Source organism: Polistes fuscatus, unplaced genomic scaffold, assembly GCF_010416935.1.
Source record: "Polistes fuscatus isolate 324 unplaced genomic scaffold, CU_Pfus_HIC Scaffold8, whole genome shotgun sequence".
NCBI classification, from domain to species: Eukaryota; Metazoa; Arthropoda; class Insecta; order Hymenoptera; family Vespidae; genus Polistes; species Polistes fuscatus.
In genome coordinates this window covers 8,338,816-8,361,993 of record NW_025113162.1, presented here as the reverse complement: position 1 = coordinate 8,361,993, position 23,178 = coordinate 8,338,816, and the positions used below count along the sequence as shown (strand labels likewise).

Genomic DNA, 23,178 nt, shown 5'->3' with positions numbered 1-23,178 from the left:
TTTCTAAGAGAATATCAAAAAGAAAAAAAAAATCAGTCGACCACCTTAGGAATATCGAAACGTAATTATATGCTGATCAACAGGTGTCATAGAAGACGATCTACGTATAAATAAAGTTAACAGGGTAAAAAAGAAACGCGTTGATTTTATTTCCAAGTAAAAGATTCGATCTTCGTTAGTTGCTTGCTTGGATTTTCACTTGGATCGTTCGCAAAAATGAAATGAACGAGCTTACGCGTTCGATTCGTTCCAAATGCAGAATGTGCTATAAAAAAAAAAAGAAATAAAGTAATAATAGAATAAATAAATTGTACTTACATGTATCGGCAAGCAATTGGGGAAGATATCTTTTCCAAAAGGCGCACTGTCTCGTTCTGATGCCATAACCGACGTCAGAATTGTTGGTGTCGAGAGTTAAATATTCCTTTTTAGCGGCAGTGTGAATCGGCCAATGAGGAAGCGTCCAAGAGGTCGAGTCACCGAGATTGGGATCTCTGTAAAAAGAAACAAAATATTCGACGTATCAAATTTCGTCGAATTTATTTATCATTTTGATCATTCGTATTTTTAATAACAACGCTTACCCAGTTTTAGCAAAATTAGCCCAATACTTCATCATTCTTTTCGATAACAAAACTTCTTCTTCCGTGTATCCCCTAGAAGAGTCTAAAGGTTCCCCGAATATATAATTGATCTCATCGGCGTGCATAACACCTGTCCATTTTGGCCAAGGATTGTTCGCTGATCTGGAGAAAAAAAGAAAAAAGGAAAACAAAAATCACAGAGAAAGAATCCGAAGTAGTAGTCTTCGGGATAGATTGAACGAGCTTTAAAAGTAAATCAACGAACAGTTCCCATCATTTAAACATACACGTTAAGAAATAAAGAAATAATAGAATATGACTTTGACTTAGATTTAAAGAGCTACTCGTAAGTTAAAGAGCCCACTCGAGAAAGTTAGCCCTCGCGTATAATAATAATAATAATAATAATAATAATCATCAATTGGAATGGTCGAGGAGAATCGTGGTTACCTGTGCTTGTAGTAGTACATGTAGACGGTATTTTCGGTGTCAGCGTATCGGTTAGCAAATTCATTGACGTTGCAGGTGAACTGATAATCACCGACCAATTTGTCTATGGCGTCGCGATTGATGTGCGGATCGTCGGGATGAAGCCAATCGGTGTATTCGTATATAATGGCGTTACGTCCTATTTGATTAACGTAAGGGTTCAATTCGGAGACGGCATTGACGAATTGTTCTCTGGTAACTTTGACGTCCTCGGGGCCATCGATTCGGAATAATTCGGTAAGATAATAGATGATAAAGTAGATTCCTTCTTCGGTATTGGATCCCATCAGGATGTTAGCCTTTTTAAACGAGGAAGTGGCCAAGGAACGTTGCGGCGTTTCGTCGAGAAACGTCCCGTCGATAACGGGTACGAAAGGAAACTCGCATATACCCAATGTACCCCATTCGCTCTCCACCAAATCTTTCGGATCCTTAGCTATCAGACAATCGATAACGTCCTGCAAATGATCCCGATCGTGTGGACAACCAACGGCCTCGGCTAACCTGATCCCTCGTACTATGGATTCCTCTCGTGAAATAATAGCCCAGGGGGCCGTTGCTGAACCCGATTGCATTATCGCCTGATTGAAGAGGTGCCTGAAAAAGCCGAGACGGGAAGCCCTCTTGTGTCTTTCCTTTTTCATATCTCTTTCTCTTTCTTTTTATTTTTTTACTTTTTTTTACTTTTTTTTACTTTACTGTGTCAACTCTGATCTAGCGAGGTAGTACCTGGACAATGGCGATAGAAGGTGCATGGAAACGGACACGGCCCCAGCGCTTTCACCGAACAGGGTCACGTTGTCGGGATTCCCACCGAAAGCACCGATATTGTCGCGTATCCATTGGAGGGCCATTATTTGATCGAACAGACCGGCATTACCGGGAACGTCCGATGTTCCGAAATAGAGGAAACCTAAACTGGCGAGTCGGTATTGCATCGAGACGAGAATTATGTTCTCTTCGGAGACCAACGTTTTGTGATCGTAAACGTCCAACGTAGCTGTGCCGGAATAAAAACCACCTGAAATGAGTTTTCCACGCTATACCTAAATTTATATTCTTCTTATTCTTCTTTCATGTGTTGGAAATCACCCAACCCCCTCCCCCCCCCTTCCACTTCCTTTTTTCCTTCTAATATATTAATTCTTCTTATGGGAAAAGTATTTTCAAATAGAGGAAAACTCACCACCAAATATCCATACCATAACAGCGGCGTTAGTAGGCCTAGGTCGTGGTGCTACCACGTTAATGTAAAGACAATCCTCGCTTAGAGGTGTGTTAGGATTCCACATGGTGGCACCTGAAAAATCCCCGAACACCGTGTCGAGAATTTGGACGCAACTGTTTGGCAAAGTAGTCGTATTGAGGACACCGTTCCAACGTTCGGCAGGTCTTGGATGTCGAAATCTTAGTGGTCCTATAATTCAATATTAATAAATGATTACAATAATAATAAAAAAAAGAAACCAATTACGAAAGAGAAGAAATTGGTAGGGACGAAAATAACGATGCAATGTTAACACCAGATTTACGAATGTTTCGTTCATTATTTTATAACGATTTACAAACGTTCTTTAAATGAAAAATAAAAAACCAACATATGTTTTTAAAAAATAATATTTAAGTTTGTGATATATATAAAACAATCACATTAGCTCAGTCGGTAAATCTAATGTTAACACGTTCCGTGCCAAGCCATTTAATTTTTAGCGCATTAAATAAATATAACTACGTGTACCACCGGTGGTACACGTTAAACTTGATCTTCGGGATCACCAGAAAAAAGTGTTAGAGACACGTATCACCTACCCAAAGGTTTTTGCGCATAAGGTATGCCAAACCAAGCATCAACTTCCTTTCCAGTCATTGCTGTGAATGTCTTGCCTCTGACTTTGCCTTTTCTAGTTTGTACGATCAATGGATCATCGTTAGGATTTGAACCAAGAGCTTCCGCTCTCGGATAATGTTCATCCTGTCGGAAATTTTTCACTTCCTCGTGAGAAAGCTCAGCGTGGTGTCTGCTTCTATGAGATAACGAACACCAACAGATGTCGAGGTAGACGAGCATGACCAGACTTAGCAGCATCAGTGCTTCGATTCTGGGAAATGTACTACGACTTCTTGGCATCCTGTTCTCGCCTAAGATGAAACAAAACCAAAACCAAAACGTACACGTATTCTTTTTTTCCATTTTATAATTATTTCATTGATCTCAATTTTTCAATGTGCAACGGATAAACGATTATTTGATGCGTTGGATTAAAATTTCATGCGTATAATAATTTGTTTCATTACAGTTTACTTTGTTTTATATATTTAAAACAAATATATATAACAAATAATAATATATAATTGTAGGATTCGTGAAAAAATTGGGCCGTTGGATTGACTGGACCGGGATTCGAACCCGGGCTTCCGCTTTCCGGGTGACTGCTCTTTAACCATTGAGCTATCAAGGCCCACCGTCCAATCTTCTCACAAATGCCTATTTTAGTTTGGCTTGGGGCGCTTGCATTATTATTTATAATAATAATAAATAATAATAATATTATTATAAATAATAATAATAATAATATTATAATAAATAATATATATATATATTATATATAATATATTATAATATAAAATAATATATAATATATATAAATATAATATAATATAAATATAATATTATAATATATAATATATAATTATATATAAATAATAATAATAATAATATTATTATAAATAATAATAAATAATAATAATTATTATTATTATTATCTCTAATTTTTCTTTAGATAATAATATTCCGTTAAATAAAAATGTCATGCATACAATAATTTGTTTCATATTACAGTTTACTTTGTTTTAATAATTATTATTATTATAATCTCCAATTTTTCTCAACCATAGAAAAAGTATTTTCCCCTTTCGAATTTAATACTTCATTTGCAAGATTATTGAATGCGAACTACCGACGATAATGCACGTCGGTGTCAATGTATTATGCGAATTTATCAATTAATGTTAATTAACGATACGACATCGAATAATCCTTAGTGCTTAATTGTATTCTCCGTTATAATTTAATAGGATTTTGAGCGAACGCGTTACGTAAATTCGGTCGTGCGTGTTATTGCCAATCGTCGTATCAATGTTTTTTTTGTTAATCCATTAAAACCGTTTATTTCATTTCAGAATGTTGCTACTCGTCGTGGTAATTATTCGAGCGACTAAATTAATCCGACTGTGAATGAATTGTTCTTAAGAATCATCAAAAAAAAAGTTTGATAAAGATGATGTTCATTGTCAAATTTTTTTAACGTAACCTTTAAACGTATTTTCTTTTTAATAAATCATTTCATTATATTTTCTACGACAGAGTACAAATAATTCAAGATTATCAATAATCATAGATTACAAAATTCGAAACGATTAGAATTAGAAAAATTCTAGATAACGGGTGGGAGTTATGATGGGGGGGGGGCAATAAAAATCATTTCAAAAGATAAACGCTAACTAAAGCTGTAATTAAAAAAAAAATCGTGATGATTATTTTAAAAAGAAAGAAAAAGGAAATCAGGTTTACGTGACTCTAGTCGATAACCATCGGTCAGTAAAAAATCGCGTATAAGTATAATCAACGCAAAAGAAAAAACAAAGGAAAAAAGAAAAATTCACATACACGTATAATATAAAATTGAAATTTATGATATAATACTTAACTGTATAAATTATAATCGTTCTCGATCTAAATAGAATAAACGTGTAAGTAAAATCACATCGTGATTACTTAAATAACAAAGTAATCACGTTTACGTGACACCCACACACGCACACCCACACATACAAAACTGATAACCATTGGTTAGCAAAAATCCTCTATACGTGACAGCAATCGTCAAAGTGTTAAGGAACGAGCAAACACTCGACGTCAATTTCAGGAAGTAGAAAGCAACGGGGCTTTGTAAACGGACCAAACGATCGGAAACGATTGTCACTTTCTTCGAGCAAACAGAAAGAGAGAGAGAGAGAGAATGATCGATTATCACTGACACGAGTACGACGACGACAAATTGAGAACGGTCCCGTGCTTTTGTTCGGGGCCCCCCATTGAAAAGTTTCGTGGCTTTTCCCTTCAAACTGATTGATAACTAAACGAATGCAGAAAAAGATTAAACGAAAGTAACAAAATGAGATACTTTTATCTACGAACACTCGCACACACATTTTTATGACATTTAAGTTTGAGATATCATTGTAATTTATATTATATATATATTTATATTTTATCTGAATTTATTTACTTCGTAAATTAGATCAGTAAGAAATGATTGCGTAATTGATTGAAAGTACGAATAAATTAAAAATGAAATTTGAAAAAAATTAGGCGACAGAGATCATCGTTGTTTTGAATTTTGTTAATCGAATTAATATTGTTAATCTTGAAATATATAAATGTTAAGAATATAATAATTGAATTATTAGAAAAGTTGAGTGCGTTAATCGTTCATTTATCTATTCAATTTGTAATTTTGTTATAGTCGTCTTTAGATTCTTGTAGATATTATTTTAGGTGAATAATTATCGAGGATTTCTCGAGGACAAACGACAGAAACGTGACTAATTGATCTATCGCAGTTTTATCCGACGTGTCGGTTAGGACACGACGTTCATAAAACATAACACACGCACACGAAGGTTGGTTCACGTTGATTAGGCACTTCCTTCTACGTGTATTATCGTGCGTATGTGGAAGTAGGCTGTATATAATCTATGGAAAATATATGTATGTATGTAATAATATTTTATACGCTTATCGATCATAATTATAAATTCATTTTAAAATACATTAAATAAAATTAAAGAAACGAACAAAAATATTTATACTAGGCAACTATTCTATTCCATCAAACACAAAACAAAAAATATGTACAATATTTTATACAGTTACATTGTCATTCGTAAAATATTAGATTAAAGTTCATGACACGATTTTTGTAAATATATTTAAAAAAAATTATTTATATACAGGTAAACCTTTTATAATACGATAGATAAGTTCCTAGAAAATGCTTATTGTATATAATTATGTTAAAATTAATATTATTCCTTCGCGTTATTATTTTCAAGTAATTTACTTTTGTAAATATGTTAAGCAAAATTATTTAAAAATATATTTTAAAATGCATTAAATAAAATTAAAGAAACGAAAGAAAATATATAGCAGGCAACTATTCTATTCCATCAAAAAAAACAAAAAAAATGTGTATAATATTTTATACAGTTACGTTGTTATTCGTAAATATTAGATTAAAGTTCATGATTTTTATAAATATATTTAAAAAAATATATATACAGGTAAACCTTTTATAATACGATAGATAAGTTCCTAGAAAATGCTTATTGTATATAATTATGTTATATGAAACCTACAATTCATATTATTCCTTCGTTATTATTTTCAAGTAATTTACTTTTGTAAATATGTTAAGCAAAAATATTTTAAAAAACATTTTAAAATGCATTAAATAAATTAAAGAAACGAAAGAGAAACGAAAAAAAATATATATACCACGCAACTATTCTATTCCATCGAACACAAAACAAAAATATGTATAATATTTTATACAGTTACGCTGTCATTCGCAAAATATTAGATTAAAGTTCATGGCACGATTTTGTATATATTTAACAAAATTATTTATATACAGGTAAACCTTTTATAATACGATAGATAAGTTCCTAGAAAATGCTTATTGTATATAATTATGTTATATGAAACCTAAAATTAATATTATTCCTTCGCGTTATTATTTTCAAGTAATTTACTTTTGTAAATATGTTAAGCAAAATATTTTAAAAAATATTTTAAAATGCATTAAATAAAATTAAAGAAACGAACAAAAATATTTATACCAGGCAACTATTCTATTCCATTAAAAAAAAACAAAATTTATGTACAATATTTTATACAGTTACGTTGTCATTCGAAAAATATTAGATTAAAGTTCATGACACGATTTTTGTAAATATATTTAAACAAAATTATTTATATACAGGTAAACCTTTTATAATACGATAGATAAGTTCCTAGAAAATACTTATATATATAATTATGTTATATGAAACCTAAAATTCATATTAATCCTTCGCGTTATTATTTTCAAGTAATTTACTTTTGTAAATATGTTAAGCAAAATATTTTAAAAAATATTTTAAAATGCATTAAATAAAATTAAAGAAACGAACAAAAATATATATACCAGACAACTATTCTATTCCATCAAACACAAAACAAAAAATATGTACAATATTTTATACAGTTACGTTGTCATTCGTAAAATATTAGATTAAAGTTCATGACACGATTTTTGTAAATATATTTAAAAAAATATATATATACAGGTAAACCTTTTATAATACGATAGATAAGTTCCTAGAAAATGCTTATTGTATATAATTATGTTATATGAAACCTGCAATTCATATTATTCCTACGCGTTATTATTTTCAAGTAATTTACTTTTGTAAATATGTTAAGCAAAAATATTTTAAAAAACATTTTAAAATGCATTAAATAAAATTAAAGAAACGAACAAAAAATATATATACCAAGCAACTATTCTATTCCATCAAAAAAAAAAACAAAAATATGTATAATATTTTATACAGTTACGTTGTCATTCGTAAAATATTAGATTAAAGTTCATGATTTTTATAAATATATTTAAAAAAATATATATATACAGGTAAACCTTTTATAATACGATAGATAAGTTCCTAGAAAATGCTTATTGTATATAATTATGTTATATGAAACCTAAAATTCATATTATTCCTTCGCGTTATTATTTTCAAGTAATTTACTTTTGTAAATATGTTAAGCAAAAATATTTTTAAAAATATTTTAAAATGCATTAAATAAAATTAAAGAAACGAACAAAAATATTTATACCAAGCAACTATTCTATTCCATCAAAAAAAAAAACAAAAAATATGTATAATATTTTATACAGTTACGTTGTCATTCGTAAAATATTAGATTAAAGTTCATGATTTTTATAAATATATTTAAAAAATATATATACAGGTAAACCTTTTATAATACGATAGATAAGTTCCTAGAAAATGCTTATTGTATATATTATGTTATATGAAATCTAAAATTAATATTATTCCTTCGCGTTATTATTTTCAAGTAATTTACTTTTGTAAATATGTTAAGCAAAAATATTTTAAAATGCATTAAATAAAATTAAAGAAACGAACAAAAATATTTATACCAGGCAACTATTCTATTCCATTATAAAAAAAAAACAAAAAATATGTATAATATTTTATACAGTTACGTTGTCATTCGTAAAATATTAGATTAAAGTTCATGATTTTTATAAATATATTTAAAGAAATATATATATACAGGTAAACCTTTTATAATACGATAGATAAGTTCCTACAAAATACTTATTGTATATAATTATGTTATATGAAACCTAAAATTCATATTATTCCTTCGTTATTATTTTCAAGTAATTTACTTTTGTAAATACGTTAAGAAAAAATATTATATTATATCCAGTGTTCCACAAAGATTTGTAGCAATTTTCTTATCGTGTTACAGGATGCCGTGTTGTAGAAGGATTACTCGTATATAGAAATATAAGAGCTATGTTTTGAAATGTTATCGAATTTTTCATTTCAAAATCGACACGAAACAATATTTCAACGACACAGTTTAAAGGAGAACAAATATTTTCGACAAATTACTTTGAGACGATGAAAGTGTAACCGAAAGAAAAATACCAGGTAATACTTTCCGTATAGATAACAATTTCTATTTTTCTATTTTTCATTGTTTTTCAAAAAGATGAAGAAGAAGAAGAAGAAGAAGAAATAGTAGAAGTAGAAGAAGAATAAGAAGAGTAAGAATCGAAGGTACTTTTCATCACACTCAACGAACACTTAGAAAACTATGCTTTCTATCTCGTTTTCAGTCTTGCAGTTTGATCCAACAAGTGTCACTCGAGTTATCCGCGTATCCACGATTTCCTTTCGTTCGCGGTAGACCTCGTCAACAGCATCTTCCAAAGTGCACTTCAAAGAGAGAGAGAGAGACAGAGAGAGAGAGAGAGAGGCATATCACAGAGTACGATTACAAACAATTCGTATATTTGCTCTGAAATGTATGAAACTAACAAGACAAGGATATGGAAATCGTTGATGCGATTGGAATTTTACATTTAACATTTCTAACAATTGTAGAACTTCTATGAAACGTGTGTATGCATATACCGTAAGCAAACTATCAAGTTAATCTGTTTAACTCGAGAGATGCATATGAGAGAGAGAGAGAGAGAGAGAGAGAAAATTTCAGGAAAGTTAAATATTCTTCTAGTAACGATGACATCATCACGTAACTCTGTATTAGATCTCGATATGTTCCATGAATTTCAATTAAAACAAAATTTCAATTTAATTCACGATATTAGATTAATCTAAATAAAATGATCAAATTTGTGTCGAATTATTAACAGGTTTATTTTATATCAATTTTGTTCCATGTAGTTAATATATTATATAGGGGATATTATATTGAAATATTATTTATAACGGATAAGTTAAAAAAGGGTGTAATCGTGTGCAACGAATTTAGATTTCTAAGGGTCACCGAAAATAAAAATTGACGAATATTTATAAAATTGAAAACGTGTTAGAAACTTTCATCAGTTTATTATTCCTTGATTAAGAAAATCAGAAATTAGTTTAAATTTTAGGATTGAAATATGAACAAATAATGAAAGAAATGTTATTATTAATCGAACGAGAAAGATTGTCTTTAAGGATTAATTTTCGCATAGGAAACATTTAGTGAAATAATGCGAATTACGGATTTATTTCGATGAGAAAATTCCATTAGCGGTCTGCTCTTTGACAAAGAGATTAGGCTAAAAACTCGAAGAGAAACCGGAGGAAGGAAAAAGGAAGCGAAAAGGGAACCTTTCCCCTTTTTTTTCTTATTTGCTTTTTTTTTTTTTTTCTTCTTCTTTCTTTTTATTTCCTTCGGGAAAAGCAGAAACGGAACCGGGAATAAACTGGGCAACGATCCGACGAGAGGAAAAGAGAGAGAAACTTTTCTTTCGCAAACCTGATCGATACAGCCATCCTCCTTCGGAAGAATCCCTTTTTCGACCCTTGGAAATGTCCGAGATAATACGAAAATTGCACAAATTTTGTTCTGTCATTTTAAAAATGAAATTTACGTCGTTTTCTCGTCGTTTTAGAAAAAGAATAATATTTTATAAATAATAAATATTTAATATCTAACAGATAAAGATTCTCAATATAAATTCATTGTTAATTATTTCTAAAAAAAATATATAACAAAACATTTTTATATTTGTTCTCACTGATAACGCGTAAAATTTTCTACAAAAGTTTAATATAATTTTTTAAAAGAGAAACAAAAATGATTCGTCTCTCTTTTCTTTTCTTATTTCTATATTTTATATTTTTTATTTAATTTTCAAGATTATCTTCCTACGAGATTATAAAATGATTTGTCATTCATTAAAAATATATATTTTCATTAGATAATAATAATTTAATATTTAATTTATTATTTAATAATAATAATAATTTACGAATAATAAATATTTAATATCTAACAGATAATGATTCTCAATATAAATTCATTGTTAATTATTTCTAATAAAAAAATATATAACAAAACATTTTTATATTTGTTCTCACTTATAACGCGTAAAATTTTCTACAAAAGTTTAATATAATTTTTTAAAAGAGAAACAAAAATGATTCGTCTCTCTTTTCTTTTCTTATTTCTACATTTTATATTTTTTATTTAATTTTCAAGATTCTCTTCCTACGAGATTATAAAATCATTTGTGTCATTCATTAAAAATATACATTTTCATTAGATAATAATAATTTACGAATAAAAAATATTTAATATCTAACAGATAATGATTCTCAATATAAATTCATTGTTAATTATTTCTAATAAAAAAATATAACAAAACATTTTTATATTTGTTCTCACTTATAACGCGTAAAATTTTCTACAAAAGTTTAATATAATTTTTTAAAAGAGAAACAAAAATGATTCGTCTCTCTTTTCTTTTCTTATTTCTACATTTTATATTTTTTATTTAATTTTCAAGATTCTCTTCCTACGAGATTATAAAATCATTTGTGTCATTCATTAAAAATATACATTTTCATTAGATAATAATAATTTACGAATAAAAAATATTTAATATCTAACAAATAAAGGTTGTCAATATAAATTCATTGTTAATTATTTCTAAGAAAAATATATAACAAAACATTTTTATATTTGTTCTCACTTATAACGCGTAAAATTTTCTACAAAAGTTTAATATAATTTTTTAAAAGAGAAACAAAATGATTCGTCTCTCTTTTCTTTTCTTATTTCTACATTTTATATTTTTTATTTAATTTTCAAGATTCTCTTCCTACGAGATTATAAAATCATTTGTGTCATTCATTAAAAATCTACATTTCATTAGATAATAATAATTTAATTATTAATTTATTTATTAATAATAATAATAATTTACGAATAATAAATATTTAAAATCTAACAGATAAAGCTTTTCATATAAATTCATTGTTAATTATTTCTAATAAAAAATATAACAAAACATTTTTATATTTGTTCTCACTTATAACGTGTAAATTTTCTACAAAAGTTTAATATAATTTTTTAAAAGAGAAACAAAAATGATTCGTCTCTCTTTTCTTTTCTTATTTCTATGTTTATATTTTTTATTTAATTTTCAAGATTATCTTCCTACGAGATTATTAAATCATTTGTGTCATTCATTAAAAATCTACATTTTCATTAGGTAATAATAATTTAATATTTAATTTATTATTTAATAATATAATAATAATAATTTACGAATAGAAAAATATTTAATATCTAACAGATAAAAGTTCTCAATATAAATTCATTGTTAATTATTTCTAATAAAAAAATAACAAAACATTTTTATATTTGTTCTCACTGATAACGCGTAAAATTTTCTACAAAAGTTTAATATAATTTTTTAAAAGAGAAACAAAAATTATTCATCTCCCTTTTCTTTTCTTATTTCTATATTTTATATTTTTTATTTAATTTTCAAGATTATCTTCCTACGAGATTATAAAATCATTTGTGTCATTCATTAAAAATCTACATTTTCATTAGATAATAATAATTTAATATTTAATTTATTATTTAATAATAATAATAATAATTTACGAATAATAAATATTTAATATCTAACAGATAAAGGTTTTCAATATAAATTCATTGTTAATTATTTCTAATAAAAAAATATATAACAAAACATTTTTATATTTGTTCTCACTTATAACGTGTAAAATTTTCTACAAAAGTTTAATATAATTTTTTAAAAGAGAAACAAAAATTATTCATCTCTCTTTCTTTTCTTATTCAATGTTTTATATTTTTTATTTAATTTTCAAGATTATCTTCCTACGAGATTATAAAATCATTTGTGTCATTCATTAAAAATATACATTTTCATTAGATAATAATAATTTAATATCTATCAGATAAAGGTTTTCAATAAATTCATTGTTAATTATATCTAATAAAAAATATAACAAAACATTTTATATTTGTTCTCACTTATAACGCGTAAAATTTTCTACAGAAGTTTAATATAATTTTTTAAAAGAGAAACAAAAATGATTCATCTCTCTTTTATTTTCTTATTTCTATATTTTATATTTTTTATTTAATTTTCAAGATTCTCTTCCTACGAGATTATAAAATCATTTGTGTCATTCGTTAAAAATATACATTTTCATTAGATAATAATAATTTAATATCTAACAGATAAAAGTTCTCAATATAAATTCATCGTTAATATTCTAAAAAAAATATATAACAAAACATTTTTATATTTGTTCTCACTTATAACGCGTAAAATTTTCTACAAAAGTTTAATATAATTTTTAAAAGAGAAACAAAAATTATTCGTCTCTCTTTTCTTTCTATTTCAATGTTTTATATTTTTTATTTAATTTTCAAGATTCTCTTCCTACGAGATTATAAAATCATTTGTGTCATTCATTAAAAATCTACATTTTCATTAGACTTTACGTTTTAACGAGACACTAAACTAATCGTTCATTCGTTCTTTCTTTCCTATCAATCATCGACTGGGATAGTTTAGTTTAATTTAAAGTCGGTAAACGTATAAAACGGGAAAAATTTAGGATACAAATAACGAACGTTCTATACAACTGGGGTTGGGGTGGGGGTGGGGGTGGGGGAAAAAGAGAGCGAGCGAGTGGGAGAAAAGTTTGAAATGACGATCCAATGGTAAAAAGAAAGATAAAAAATATAGGATAGATGGGAAGAGGGTGAGGTTTTACCTGGAAAATTAATGGAACACCGGGTTCCTTGCCAAAAAGTTTTCAACGTTGCCAGGCAATAAAAAATAAGCTTCGAGAAAACTACGATCGTCCGGCACTTTTATTTCCATTTTTTTTTTACGTCGTTTCTGTCGTGTCTTAAAAAAAGAAAAAACTAAAAAGAAAATTAAATTGTTCGCAATATTTCGCATGGATTTTCTATTATCTTTAAAAAAAAAAAAAAAAAAAAAAAAATAAGGAGAAACGAGTGTTGAAAGGAAAAGGGTAAGAAAATTGATTTAACGCGAGCGAGTAAAAAAAAAAGTAGAGAGAGAGAGAGTTGGTTGATCAAATGACTGATGAGGGGGAGTTGAGGGGGGGAGGAGGGTAGGAAAAAAATGCTAACGACCAGTAAGTATAGCGTGAGAAATCCGTTAATGTGAGCTTTGCAAAAAAGCATAAGCAGCTTTCGAAGATAATTTAACAAATGCAAAGGTAAATGTTTGATGGAAATGCGATCGAGCCACGCGAGAATTTTCCCGAACGTAACGTAAAGATATATAGATATGTATATGAACAAAATGTACACGTATATTACGTATAAAGTATATTCAACAGAACACATTGAAAACGTATTGTATACGTATAATATATGCATGCATACATATATATACATATGTATAGGTAACACAAAGTACTCGCAACGCGATATCGACTCGTTTCCCGTTTAGCAAGAGAAATTATAGTTAGAGCGTCGACAGTGATATATATTATACATATAACATACGTGGAAACACGAAGTAGACAAGAAATCGTCGAGTAATTACACCATAGTCGTCGTAGTCGTCATAGTAGTAGTCGTAGTTGTGTAACATGATCAATCGATCAAAACTAACAAGTGGAAGGAATTTCTAACGTGTTAAATAATCAAACACGATTATACATTATCGAAATGGAAATATAAAAAGATAAAGTAGATGGATAAAAAAAAAAAGAATGAAAGAGAATGAGAGAGAAAGAGAGATAGGTATATAAGTATTGATCATTTCTCATAGCAAGCTATAAAACATATGCGTAGTTAGAGATTCGAGCGCATCGGCCTTTACTCGAGAGTTGTTTACACTAGGGGGAGAAGGAGTTTAACAGCTGATTCCGCTTGCCTATGTAACCGGACCGAACCCGGACATAATTACGTACACTTCAGACACGCATCGTACGCTTCGCACACACACGGATACCCATATATATATATATATGTTCTATACAATATGTATATGTATATGCATATACATACATATTCGTAAGTACGGTTGCACTGCGGTAGTAACGTACAATGCAGGCGTCAGCGAATAGAGAGAGAGAGAGAGAGTAAATGAGCGAGTGAATGAGAGAGTGTGTGTGTGTGTGTGTGAGAGAAAGGGGTAACACTCGTAAATCCTCGAGTATGCATTGCTCAGGGACGTATTATTACGTTGCTGAGCCTGGCGAGTTTACGTGCGCTAAGGAGTGCTCGTTTGAGATGTATACAAAGTAGAAGTGGGTCGAACCTGGATGTTTTATGACGAAGTCCTCTCTATCTCAAATTCTCTCGTTCTCTCTCTCTCTCTTTCAGTCTCTCATTTTGTGCAAGCTGACTCGGCTCAATGTATACTCTCTCGTCTAGTATAATATCTACGTAGGTACCCTGGCCAGAAATTTGCTCGAATATGTCACACTTAATTGCTTGATTTATCGTTCCACACTTCCCACCCTTCCTTTTAGTTATTCTTCTCCTCCTCTTTCTCCTCCTCCTCTTCTTCCTCTTCTTCCTCCTCCTCCTCCTACTCTTCTCGTATCACCGGTGGTGGTCGCCTTTTCCTAAGTTCGAGGTCACGTATTCCGCTCGACGAGACTGACAGTGTTACGAGTACGAGTATGGGGGAGAAAAGAAGAATTATTATCGTTCTCAGAGGAGTAACAGAGAGAGAGGGAGAGGGAGAGGGAGAGGCCTATCCGCTCGTTTCGACCCTTCCTACATAATCGATTACCAAACTTCTTTCTCTTTTTCTTATATGTCTCTTTTTAATTATTTATTATTATTAGTTTGTAAGACAAAAAGTTATCGTAACTAAATATTCATTTAACATCCCCCACCCCTTTTATGTTTCGATTCTTCTTAGAAATGTATAATTAAATATCGAAATTGATAATAATCGCGCGTAGAAAGAAAAAAAAGGAATTCCTTTACCTTTCCCCCCCCCCATAAATTTTGAAATATCTCAAAAACTATTAGGACAAAGTTTGAGAAATTTCGATGTGATGTCTCTTTTTTTTTTTTAGTTCTTTATTATTATTAATATTATTAGATTGTAAGACAAAAAGTTATCGTAATTAAATATTCATTTAACACCCCCCACCCCTTTTATGTTTCGATTCTCCTTAGAAATGTATAATTAAATATCGAAATTGATAATAATCGCGCGTAGAAAGGAAAAAAAGGGACAAAGTTGAGAAATTTCAATGTGTCTCTTTTTTTTAGTTCTTTATTATTATTAATATTATTAGATTGTAAAACAAAAGTTATCGTAATTAAATATTCATTTAACACCCCCCACCCCTTTTTGTTTCGATTCTCCTTAGAAATGTATAATTAAATATCGAAATTGATAATAATCGCGCGTAGAAAGAAAAAAAAGGAATTCCCCTACCTTTCCCCCCCCCACCCCATAAACTTTGAAATATCTCAAAAACTATTAGGACAAAGTTTGAGAAATTTCAATGTGATGTCTCTTTTTTTTAGTTCTTTATTATTATTAATATTATTAGATTGTAAGACAAAAAGTTATCGTAATTAAATATTCATTTAACACCCCCCACCCTTTTTTATGTTTCGATTCTCCTTAGAAATGTATAATTAAATATCGAAATTGATAATAATCGCGCGTAGAAAGGAAAAAAAGGGACAAAGTTTGAGAAATTTCGATGTGATGTCTCTTTTTTTTTTAGTTCTTTATTATTATTAATATTATTAGATTGTAAGAAAAAAAGTTATCGTAACTAAATATTCATTCAACACCCCCCACCCCTTTTGGTTTCGATTCTCCTTAGAAATGTATAATTAAATATCGAAATTGATAATAATCGCGCGTAGAAAGGAAAAAAAGGAATTCCCCTACCTTTCCACCCTCCCCCATAAACTTTGAAATATCTCAAAAACTATTAGAACAAAGTTTGAGAAATTTCGATGTGATCGAACTATCCGGACTATTCTCGATAAACATTCCAATCGACTATGTTCTCTCGCTATTCGGATTAACGTTCCCCGCTAATTGCAAGTAAGAGAGATAGATAGATAGATAGATAGATGGATAGATGGATAGATAGTAGTGGTAGTTGTAGTAGTAGTTGTAGTGGTGAGAGTACGCCATAGCAATTATAGTTGTGCGATTGGTCGAAAAGACCTTTGATTCATCCTCTTCGATTCCTATTCCTCTTTCCTTTCCTCCCCCTCCTCCTCCACCCCCTCCTCCACCAAACTCTTCCTTTGTCTTTGCCTAACCGGATATCTCTACAAATTATCTCTCTCTCTCTCTCTCTCTCTTTTTCTCTTTCTAGTCAGCAAACTCCCTACCAATGTTAACTCGATTCCATTGATAAGGAGTGCAAATTCACTAACTTGCGTAGACAAGGATCATTCTTACTAACAAAGATGTCTCTCTGAAAGTTAAATTTAATTGAAAGGCCAAAGAACCAATGATTTCTCATGTCGAGCATCTCAATCTCAAAGAGAGTTTCACAAATTTCCATTAAACCTCGAATCCTTATCTTTATATATGAGAATAAAAAAAAAAAAAAACGCAAGGTCTCGGTTATCATCTTCCCTTTTTACACCCTTCTACAACCCTTTCCTTCATTTTCGTACATATTAATTTATCTTTTTGCTTTTCTTTCTTTCTTTCCTTTCTTTCCTTTCTTTCTCTCTTTCTTCTTCTTCTTTTCTTTTTCAAGAATCGATACTTTTAAAGAATTTCATTCTTTTTGACTGAATCTATACTTAAAGTATCTATAAGTAATAAGTACATACAAAATGGCTTTAAGAAATGGGGGATGATCTTCTGAGAAGAATGAGATTCGGATATTAAAGTTTCCTCGAGTTAGTAAAAAGTAATAAAAGAGATATATAACATTTTTATTATTATTATTATTATTATTAGGAAAAATTCTTGAAGATAGATAGACAGTTCAATCTTCTGTCATCTTCATTTTCTTAAAAATAATAACCACGAGAATTAAATTAAAAAAATCAAACGAACATTGAAATCACGAATAATTAATAAAATAATGTTTTTTTTTTTTCAAAATCGATAAGTTGATACAATAAATATTACAAACGTATGAGCATGTGTGTGTGTGTATATGTGTGTGATTGTGTTCGATATAAGATTTTTATCGGATCGGAACTATCGAAGATGGTAAGATGTTCAATGGAAAAAAAAAAAGAAAGAGAATAGAAGAAGAAGAAGGAAAAAAGAATAGGAAGAAGTAGATAGACGAAAAAAAGGGATAAAACGAAAAGAGAAAGGGCCTTCTTTTCTGATCGAAATCCTTTAAGAAGGAGATCAGCTTTTCTACCCTTTCTTCCGTCTACGTTCTCAGTTCACGGATCATCGCTTGTCTCTGTAACACAACGAGAGTGGAAAATTGGCTGGAAATTTCAACCAAAGATAAGAGAGAATTTCACCTATGTATAATATATATACATATACATACACACATATGTGTTTTATATACGCGTATGTATGAATATACAGGGTGTCTGACAAAGTATTTTTTTCGTACAAACTTTTTAAGAATAAATATCCTGATTTTAATTCGTTATATTGTTTTTTATTCCTGGTAAAAAATTAAAACAAGAAGTTAATACAACTGTGAGTGCAACTTAATAAATTTGACGTTTATTATAGAAAAAATTAGGAATGTAGTTTGTAGAAATTAATAGAAATCGATAAGAAATTTGTCGTATCAAATACAGCATCAAACTTGCATTCATTTTCAACGCAATATATTTGTATAGTTTTACGATTGATAATGTTATATAACCAAAGATAAGAGAGAATTTCACCTATGTATAATACATATACATAACATATACACATATGTATTTTATATACGCGTATGTATAAATATACAGGGTGTCTGACAAAGTATTTTTTTCGTACAAACTTTGTAAGAATAAATAATATATTCTGATATTAACTCGTCATATTTTTTTTATTCCTGTTAAAAATTAAAACAAGAAGTTAATACAACTGTGAATGCAACTTAATAAATTTGACGTTTATCATAGAACAAATTAGGAATATAAATTGTAGAAATTAATAGAAATCGATAAGAAATTTGTCGCGTCAGATACAGCATCAAACTTGCATTCATTTTCAACGCAATACATTTGTATAGTTTTACGATTGATAATGTTATATAACCAAAGATAAGAGAGAGAATTTCACCTATGTATAATACATATACATAACATATACACATATGTATTTTATATACGCGTATGTATGAATATACAGGGTGCCTGACAAAGTATTTTTTTCGTAAAAACTTTGTAAGAATAAATATTCTGATTTTAACTCGTCATATTTTGTTTATTCCTGGTAAAAAATTAAAACAAGAAGTTAATGCAACTGTGAATGCAACTTAATAAATTTGACGTTTATCATAGTAAAAAATTAGGAATGTAGTTTGTAGAAATTAATAGAAATCGATAAGAAATTTGTCGTATCAAATACAGCATCAAACTTGCATTCATTTTCAACGCAATACATTTGTATAGTTTTACGATTGATAATGTTATATAATCAAAGATGAGAGAGAATTTCACCTATGTATAATATATATATACATACAATACATACACACATATGTGTTTTATATCGCGTATGTATAAATATACAGGGTGCCTGACAAAGTATTTTTTTCGTACAAACTGTAAGAATAAATATTCTGATTTTAACTCGTCATATTTTTTTAATTCCTGGTAAAAAATTAAAACAAGAAGTTAATGCAACTGTGAATGCAACTTAATAAATTTGACGTTTATCATAGAACAAATTAGGATTGTAGTTTGTAGAAATTAATAGAAATCGATAAAAGAAATTTGTCGTATCAAATACAGCATCAAACTTGCATTCATTTTCAACGCAATATATTGTATAGTTTTACGATTGATAATGTTATATAACCAAAGATAAGAGAGAATTTCACTTATGTATAATATATATACATATACATACACACATATGTGTTTTATATACGCGTATGTATAAATATACAGGGTGTCTGACAAAGTATTTTTTTCGTACAAACTTGTAAGAATAAATATCTTATAACTCGTTATATTTTTTTTATTCCTGGTAAAAATTAAAACAAGAAGTTAATGCAACTGTGAACGCAACTTAATAAATTTGACGTTTATCATAGAACAAATTAGGATTGTAGTTTGTAGAAATTAATAGAAATCGATAAGAAATTTGTCGTATCAAATACAGCATCAAACTTGCATTCATTTTCAACACAATACATTTATATATAGTTTTACGATTAATAATGTTATATAATCAAAGATAAGAGAGAATTTCACCTATGTATAATACACATACATAACATATACACATATGTATTTATATACGCGTATGTATAAATATACAGGGTACCTGACAAAGTATTTTTTTCGTACAAACTGTAAGAATAAATATCTTGATTTTAACTCGTCATATTTTTTAATTCCTGGTAAAAAATTAAAACAAGAAGTTAATGCAACTGTGAATGCAACTTAATAAATTTGACGTTTATCATAGAACAAATTAGGAATATAATTGTAGAAATTAATAGAAATCGATAAGAAATTTGTCGCGTCAGATACAGCATCAAACTTGCATTCATTTTCAACGCAATATATTGTATAGTTTTACGATTGATAATGTTATATAACCAAAGATAAGAGAGAATTTCATCTATGTATAATATATAAACATATACATACACACATATGTGTTTTATATACGCGTATGTATAAATATACAGGGTGTATTTACAGTATTTTTTTCGTACAAACTTTGTAAGAATAAATATTCTGATTTTAACTCGTCATATTTTTTTATTCCTGGTAAAAAATTAAAACAAAAATTTAATGCAACTGTGAATGCAACTTAAAAATTTAACGTTTATCATAGAACAAATTAGGATTGTAGTTTGTAGAAATTAATAGAAATCGATAAGAAATTTGTCGTATCAGATACAGCATCAAACTTGCATTCATTTTAAACGCAATATATTTGTATAGTTTTACGATTGATAATGTTATATAACCAAAGATAAGAGAGAATTTCACCTATGTATAATACATATACATAACATATACACATATGTATTTTATATACGCGTATGTATAAATATACAGGGTGTCTGACGAAGTATTTTTTTCGTACAAACTGTAAGAATAAATATTCTGATTTTAACTCGTCATATTTTTTATTCCTGGTAAAAAATTAAAACAAGAAGTTAATGCAACTGTGAATGCAACTTAATAAATTTGACGTTTATCATAGAACAAATTAGGAATGTAGTTTGTAGAAATTAATAGAAATCGATAAGAAATTTGTCGTATTAAATACAGCATCAAACTTGCATTCATTTTCAACGCAATATATTTGTATAGTTTTACGATTGATAATGTTATATAATCAAAGATAAGAGAGAATTTCACCTATGTATAATATATATACATATACATACACACATATGTGTTTTATATACGCGTATGTATAAATATATAGGGTGCCTGACAAAGTATTTTTTTCGTACAAACTGTAAGAATAAATATTCTGATTTTAACTCGTTATATTTTTTTTATTCCTGGTAAAAAATTAAAACAAAAATTTAATACAACTGTGAATGCAACTTAATAAATTTGACGTTTATCATAGAAAAAATTAGGAATATAGTTCGTAGAAATTAATAGAAATCGATAAGAAATTTGTCGTATCAAATACAGCATCAACTTGCATTCATTTTCAACGCAATACATTTGTATATAGTTTTACGATTGATAATGTTATATAACCAAAGATAAGAGAGAATTTCACCTATGTATAATACACATACATATACATACACACATATGTGTTTTATATACGCGTATGTATAAATATACGGGGTGTCTAACAAAGCATTTTTTCGTAAAAACTTTGTAAGAATAAATATTCTGATTTTAACTCGTTATTTTTTTTATTTCTGGTAAAAAATTAAAACAAGAAGTTAATACAACTGTGAATGCAACTTAATAAATTTGACGTTTATCATAGAAAAAATTAGGAATATAAATTGTAGAAATTAATAGAAATCGATAAGAAATTGTCGCTTCAGATACAGTATCAAACTTGCATTCATTTCAACGCAATACATTTAAATAGTTTTACGATTGATAATGTTATATAACCAAAGATAAGAGAGAATTTCACCTATGTATAATACACATACATATACATACACACATATGTGTTTTATATACGCGTATGTATAAATATATAGGGTGTCTAACAAGTATTTTTTCGTACAAACTTTGTAAGAATAAATATTCTGATTTAACTCGTTATTTTTTTTTATTTCTGGTAAAAAATTAAAACAAGAAGTTAATACAACTGTGAATGCAACTTAATAAATTTGACGTTTATCATAGAAAAAATTAGGAATATAAATTGTAGAAATTAATAGAAATCGATAAGAAATTTGTCGCGTCAGATACAGTATCAAACTTGCATTCATTTTCAACGCAATACATTTATATATAGTTTTACGATTGATAATGTTATACAACTTTTGAATCAAATTTTAAATGATCTGTTATATTCATATAACATTGTGTTCTTATTTTGAATCTTATTTTAAGCTCATAAAATTTGTACGAAAAAAAGAACCTTTAGACACCCTGTATATGGGTAGGAGAAGAAAAATGGTTAAAAGGGAACGATGAAGGGTTGAAAAAGGGTAACGATGGGATGAACAAAGACGAAGAATAATTAACTGTAATCCCTGTGAACGTCGTAAACGAAGAGAAAGAGAGAAAGAAAGAGAAAGAGAGAGAGAGAGAGAGAGAGAGAGAGAGAGAGATAAGCAAGACGAATAAGTAGTTAATAAATTTCTCGAGTAAATATTAATAACATACTTTATATCTGTATATGTGTATGTGTGTGTGTGTGGGTGCATAAACTAGAAAGAAGGGAGAGGATTAAAAAGAGGTAGGAGGGGGGGAGAGGGAGAACCTTGAGATACGATAAATCGAGGACTAAATTTTCCCTTCTTCTTTCTTTTCTTCTTCTTTTTTTTTTAAGTACACTCTCGAGAAAAATGAAACGAAGTAACGTGAAAGAGAAAAGAAGAATAAGGAAATTTGTCGTTCTCTTTTCATCTCATTTTTACATCTCTCTCTCCCCCACTTTTCACATCCGTGTCTCTCTCTCGTAATCATATTTCTCGGCACTAATTTCAGATATTTCAAAAAAAGAAAGATAGAAAAGAAGGAGAATCCCGTCGAAGCCATTTTCTAGCCATTAAAAAAGCTGTTATCCTCGTTCGTCGAGAGTCCATCCGGTTTGGATGTGTATTTCTTGTGCTTTTTATTTTTTCTTTTTTTTTTTCTCGATTTTCCACTACCCACTCGTCGCCC

The 23,178-nt window shown here is 28.7% G+C and overlaps 1 protein-coding gene across 4 annotated transcripts in view; it reads right to left on the bottom strand.

Annotated features, from left to right (window-relative positions):
* Positions 1 to 23,178, bottom strand: part of LOC122525121 (acetylcholinesterase-like) — an 82,824-nt gene that overhangs the window by 24,998 nt on the left and 34,648 nt on the right. For all 4 annotated transcript variants that reach the window (XM_043647754.1, XM_043647758.1, XM_043647757.1 and 1 more), the window contains 6 exons: positions 2,883 to 3,212; positions 2,260 to 2,490; positions 1,803 to 2,094; positions 1,035 to 1,670; positions 585 to 746; positions 319 to 494 (listed from right to left, as the gene is read on the bottom strand). In XM_043647754.1, coding sequence (XP_043503689.1) covers positions 319 to 494; positions 585 to 746; positions 1,035 to 1,670; positions 1,803 to 2,094; positions 2,260 to 2,490; positions 2,883 to 3,201 — 1,816 coding nt within the window. In that variant the 5' untranslated portion in view covers positions 3,202 to 3,212. The remainder of the gene's footprint in view (positions 1 to 318; positions 495 to 584; positions 747 to 1,034; positions 1,671 to 1,802; positions 2,095 to 2,259; positions 2,491 to 2,882; positions 3,213 to 23,178) is intronic.